We start from the raw sequence: 6,468 nt of genomic DNA, 5'->3' as shown, positions 1-6,468 counted from the left end.
TTTTGAAGACAACATTGGGTTTTAATTTTATATTCCAAAGCAGTATATTTTCTTAGTATTTTGATATATGAAAATCGAATTTGGGGTGAGTAGCTTATGAGTTATAAATATTAAAAGTTTAGATCATCACTTTCAGACTTGAAACTATACAAAAAAATATTTTCAAAAAAATTTACACTTTTTGAAACATTGAGTGTTCAATGATAAAAGAATCACCCGGTATAGGGAAGTAAAAATGTTATTCCAAAACGTACTAAAATATAATTCTATAATATTTAATTATGTTTTAAATTAAATTAAAAATATCACTAGAATAATTAACACATTAGAATCGTTTTAAATATAAATAATGTATTATTAAATAATTAAAAAAAAAAAAATCTTTTTTTTCAAAAGAATTTAACTGGTTAAAAATGGTTTGTTTTTATTGGAAATGTTTAGTTACAGAAAATCTTTTCAACTAAAAAATCAGTATTTTCAAAATTGTGTGTTTTGGTTTTCCACCCCTAACTTACACTTATATATAAAGGTACGTAAACATATTATGTTACTTGGATTTTCTTAGGATTTTTGTCTATTGTCCTTCGACCGTCCATATAATTTTCAAAACTCTTTTTTGAGATTTGGCATGATAAAATGTGTCATTGACTTATCTAGAAATATGGAAGCCATTGTGATATCTACACTTCATAATTTGAGCATAATATTTTGGTTAGATATTCGATCCATTAGGTACGGAAAATTGAGTGTCATTTTTCATTGCACCTGGCTAAATCATATATATATATATATATATATCTTTATGTTGTAATCACCTTCATAAGTTTGTGTAGTTGATTAGAATTAAATAATAAAACAGTAACAATCTGAGATTGACATATGTGTATTGTGTAATATAATTTATCTCTTCATAGAGTTGTACAAGTCAGATACTGATACATTTCAAACCATAATGACCACATTCTGTAAGTATACATTAGATAGTAGTCATTTATAATATTATATTTAAATATTTTACAATGCATTTATTGATTGTTGATGATTAAATATATTAAAATAGGTAAGTAACACAAATACGTCTTAGTCATATAATCAAATATGTTGGTATCAATGATAATATACGTATAGCGATCCTTAGGGTGCTCTAAAGTAAATGCATAGCTATAGCCCTATAGGCTGAAACATAGTAACTATCAATCTATCCAAAAGTATATAACACTTTTAGATTTTCGTGAATTTCTGTATTTCCTTTTCTTGCATGGGTTATTGTTTAATCTAATTGTTCTAGTCTTGTATTTAAGGTATATTTCAATTTATTTTATATCAGGTATAGGTTCATCGGCTACGTTTATATGATACACATTTGGAAGGTTCCTGTACCTGATCTTAATTCACTACTCTTGCCACCAATTAGTGGTTTTAGTCTATAATAGGAAGCTGATATGTACAAAATTGATTCATAGTTTAATTTCTATTTTGTAATTTATGATTTTTAATTAGTATGTTTGGATGTCTTGAATATGATGCTATGATAATATTTTTAGTATCTATGATAAGTGAATTGTTCGATGAAGGTTTGATATTATAATTTTGTATTATATAAATTACTTTTTTGAGTCGACTATTGGGTATAAGCAGTTTTGTGTTGACACAGACTTAATATGTTCATATCACCGCAATTGTAGTTATTTCTCTGAAAAATATTTGATATAAACAATCCACAGCGCTTAGCCTATTTGTCTTATCATTTTGGAGTTTCCACTTACAGAAAGGTCAATTAGTCAATTTTTCGAAAATTTCAGACATAGAGTTCTAACCTTATGTTGATGTCGGTTTATAAGAGTGATACTGAAATAAGAAGACATTTGAATAATTTGTATATTTTTCTTTTTTTGATTAAGCTAACTAAAAGCTCCATGTTTGTAGCTGGTTCTATCATTCATTGAGGTAGACTGACTTCTGTAGTTCTTGACATGTTATATCAATACTTGGCGTATATCAATAATTTGAGTTATGATTCACAAACAATTTTTTAATTAAGATTGACTAGTAATTCATTTCGAAGAATTGTTGAAAATCATAAAAAAAAAAAATCAATAACAAACTGAGATTTACGTGTAATAAAATTTATCCTTTTATAGATGAATTATATGAGATCAAAACCATAAATGATAAAAACGATGATATTGTACCATCTGTTAACAGTAAGTATAAGTTACTAGTTACTAGCTTATATTTAAATTGTGATAATGTATAGTGCGCTCACGTATAGACGATACATTATAATATTACAATAGCTAATAGATACAAATAAATATACGAACATTACCAAATATGTATTAATGATTGTAATTGATATATTATGAAATTTGATTAATTAGGAAGTGTAGTAAACCGTCATACTGAAATTGACCTTGGAACGATACTTAAGACTGCCCACCGAATTTTCTCATTGGAGGGTTCCCTATAAAGTACAAGGCTTCGAAAGTTCAAAATTTGCGTTTTCAGGGTTTCTGGCACAGACACTTAGATTTTGGTTGCGGAAAGCCATTTTTGTAGTCGGATATTATAGAGGACTTTGCGCCGTATTGATGGGTACCGATATAGAGGTTATCCGACTTTTGGTTCGGAAGTTATGATTTTTCGTGTGTTTTTTGTACTTCGAAAATTACGTACCTAGTTACGTGTATTTTGGATTTTGGGTTCTCGTTTGATCATTATAAAACTCAAGATTCTGGTATTTTGGTCTAAGAGGATTCAAAAATGCTCAATGGTCAAAGTACGTACGACTATTATTTCACCCTTAATCGAAGTAGCAAAAAGTTGAAAAACGCAATATGTGATTATTCGTATAACCAGACGTTTCCCTATAGTATACGTCCCTATAGTAAAGTTTTAAATAATTATTATTTTGATTTTTTTTTACATTTATTTTAGCAGGCGTGTAGCTCATTATTCATTAATGTAATTCGGTAGTTATATAAGAATAAAATATTGAAACCTATAAAATAACTAGCTGTCCGGACACGGCGTATATATCTCTAATATATATATTTGAGTTAACAACACAAAATCGGATGTACATTTTTAAGTACTAGCTCCTTCAATATAGGTTGTATCGTCTTGAAATCTTCGAGGTTCAATGCAGTGACACCTATCTAGATAAAATTTCTGTTCTCAAAAAAGCCGCGTTTCGTATTTAAGTTTGGGAAATTGGCAAAACAAAATTTCCACTAATTTTTTTTTTGAAAACTCAAATTTTGATCACAACATTTACCCCCTTTATAATTGAGTTAAAAAACTTTCATTTCTGCTTCGATCCTCGAAAATTTCATAAATATAGGACTTTTATCGAAGGATTTATAGTTTTTTTTGATATGTTTTTCAAATTAGTATTATATATAGATATTCAATATAAGTCCTATCTTTAATTATCTAAGTTTTACAATGAACGTTATATCGAATTTAATAATTTTATCAATATAATAAATTAAAATATAGAATTATTGAATTTTAATAAAGTACCTAATTGAAATGTTGCAGCACCTAGTGTGAATATTGGTATATTTGGTTTCCCTATTTTTAATAATTCGTACACTGGAATGCCTTATTTTAAAATTCGTTGATTTTTTATATTTAAATAATTTAATATAACAAAATTTTAACAGGACGGCTATTTGCTCGACCGTGAATTTACAACACGAAGGCAGACCGTAAACTGAAGATAACGCGACCCGGTGTGGATACGCCGACCGATATTCGTTTTATCTCAGTATTACGTTTACAATTTATTACTATTATTGAACTAGATATTATGGTATCAAACATATCGTCCAGCATTTCACGCTGAAGTAAAATTTTTATAAATACAAATATTGCAAAAATTAAGCTTATAATTCATACAAATTACACAAAAAAAAAAAATAACAGTAGATACATTTTATTAAATAAAACATTTTTTTTTTTTTTTTTTAATTGTTATCCTTTATTGGTAACGGACATAAGGAACGAGCGGCACGCTTGACTTCTCCCTTGTTGGTTAGGATCAACGCTACTAGGATCACTCCATCCCTTTCAGGGTAAAATTCTATGACCCTACCGATCGCCCACTGTAGAGGTGCTAGATTTTTCTCTTTAATCAGGACCAAAGCTTCCGGTTTAAGCGGTGGACCTTTCGACTTACACCACTCTGAGCGGCCTTGGAGTTGGCTCAAATACTAGGTAGGTACTCCATCTCGACCATATTTGTTGAGTCACCTGAACGGTTCGTTGCCAACGTCGGAGACGGTTTGGCGTAATATTCAAAAGATCTGGTTCCGGTAGCTCGGTAAGAGAACCACAGATTAAAAAATGACCGGTGGCCGATACTTTTAAATCGCTAGGTTTAGAGGACATGGGAGTCAAAGGACGTGAATTTAGGCAAGCCTCTATGTGAACTAACATGGTATTTAATTCTTCATAAGTTAATGAAGCATTTCCCAAATATCTAATTAAATGATACTTTACTGCCTTTACGGTGGCTTCCCAGAGCCCGCCGAAATGTGGAGCCCGCTTCTACTACAGTATGGTGCACCAGCTCCATGTGTTGCTTTGACAAAAATAAATCACGTAGTTCTTTTAACTGACAATTTGCTCCTACAAAGTTGGTTCCGCTGTCGAAATAAATGGTACTATTCCGCGTCGCGATCAGAATTTTCGTAAAGTGGCTAAAAAAGCGTTTGTAGTTAGATCACCGACCAACTCGACGTGTACAGCTTTGGTAGCGAAACAGACAAATACGCAAATATATGCCCTTGTCATCGGTGCATTTCGCCTTAAACTGCCTTTAATCATAATTGGTCCGGCGAAATCGACGCCGCATATTTTGAACACGCGTATAAGTTGCAAGTTACTTGCACCTGGTGTTATATGTAAATTTGTATAATGTATAACGTGCTTAAATATAGACGATAAATTATATTTCAATAGGTAATAGGTACAAATAAAAATACGCACTAATCATTAATCTTTTATAATATACGGTGTCGTCTGGCGCTGCTGATAATTGATTGTGTTGTTTTTACTAAACGTTTGATCTGGGAGGTGTAGAATATTATTTATGCATTTCATGTGTCGCGTTTATGTAAGAGGAGTGCGTATAATGTATACATGTACCTAATGCGTACGTATAAATGTATATCGGACAACCCGCATTTCATAATATGGTCCGTTGTCATTAGTTATCTCGAGTTTTATTTAAAATTTAAATATTATTTATTACACAGATAAAAAACGTAAACTCGATACCATTACACATTCTGGCGATGCACCTGAAACAAGTGTTAACAGTAAGTATAAGTTACAAGTTACTTGCACCTAGTGTTATATTTAAATTTGTGTATATTTGTGTATATTTGTGTATAATTTATGTATAACATATAGACGATAAATTATATTACAATAAGTAATAGGTACAAATAAAAATACGCACTAATATTTTATAATATACGGTGTCGTCTGGCGCCGCTGATAATTGATTGTGTTGTTTTTACTAAACGTTTGATCTGGGAGGTGTAGAGTATTATTTATGCGTTTCATGTGTCTCGTGTTTTATTTCAAATTTAAATATTATTTATTACACAGATAAAGAAAATAATAAAAGAACCTTTAATCCTGATAACGTTACATCAGAAATATCTGTTGACAGTAAGTATAAGTTACAAGTTACTTGCACCTAGTGTTATATTTAAATTTATATAATGTATAATGTGCTTACATATAGACTATACATTATATTACAATAGGTAATAGGTACAAATAAAAATACGCACTAATCATTAATCTTTTATAATATACGGTGTCGTCTGGTACCCTGATAATTGATTGTGTTGTTTTTACTAAACGTTTGATCTGGGAGGTGTAGAATATTATTTATGCGTTTCATGTGTCTCGTGTTTTATTTAAAATTTAAATATTATTTATTACACAGATAATGAAAATAATATCACAACCTTTAATCATAATGACGGTACACCTGAAATATCTGTTGACAGTAAGTATAAGTTACAAGTTACTTGCACCTAGTGTTATATTTAGATTTGTATAATCTATAATTTATAATAGATGATAAATTATATTACAATAGGTCATAGGTACAATTAAAAACACGCACTAATCATTAATCATATTATCAAATATGTATTAAGGATACATAATACGTAGAGCAATAACTAAATTTTTACAATGTAAATTCATACGTATCTCCTATCTCGTAGTTACTATTGTAATTATTGATATGATATGACATTTCATCAATTGGGAAGTGTGGAAATCGTCGTACTGAAATTAATCTTGGCATGACACTTGTAATAATGTAACCAAATAGGTAGGTACTAAATGCTACATCTTAAAAAATACAAAACGTATGAACTTAGAAGTTGCATGAGAAGCTCATACACTTAATTTTTGGAATAGTGGTTAATCTAATGA

General features: G+C 29.8%; 1 protein-coding gene across 2 annotated transcripts in view; it reads left to right on the top strand.

The window, feature by feature from the left end:
- LOC103308549 (putative mediator of RNA polymerase II transcription subunit 29) overlaps positions 1 to 6,468 on the top strand; it is an 81,940-nt gene that overhangs the window by 42,400 nt on the left and 33,072 nt on the right. For both annotated transcript variants that reach the window (XM_029490804.1, XM_029490805.1), the window contains exons 4-6: positions 915 to 965; positions 2,142 to 2,204; positions 5,265 to 5,327. In XM_029490804.1, coding sequence (XP_029346664.1) covers positions 915 to 965; positions 2,142 to 2,204; positions 5,265 to 5,327 — 177 coding nt within the window. The remainder of the gene's footprint in view (positions 1 to 914; positions 966 to 2,141; positions 2,205 to 5,264; positions 5,328 to 6,468) is intronic.

The sequence above is a fragment of the Acyrthosiphon pisum genome, chromosome A2 (genome assembly GCF_005508785.2).
Source record: "Acyrthosiphon pisum isolate AL4f chromosome A2, pea_aphid_22Mar2018_4r6ur, whole genome shotgun sequence".
Classification (NCBI taxonomy): domain Eukaryota; kingdom Metazoa; phylum Arthropoda; class Insecta; order Hemiptera; family Aphididae; genus Acyrthosiphon; species Acyrthosiphon pisum.
Note: the sequence above shows the minus strand (reverse complement) of the source record. Positions and strands in the feature narration are given on the sequence as shown.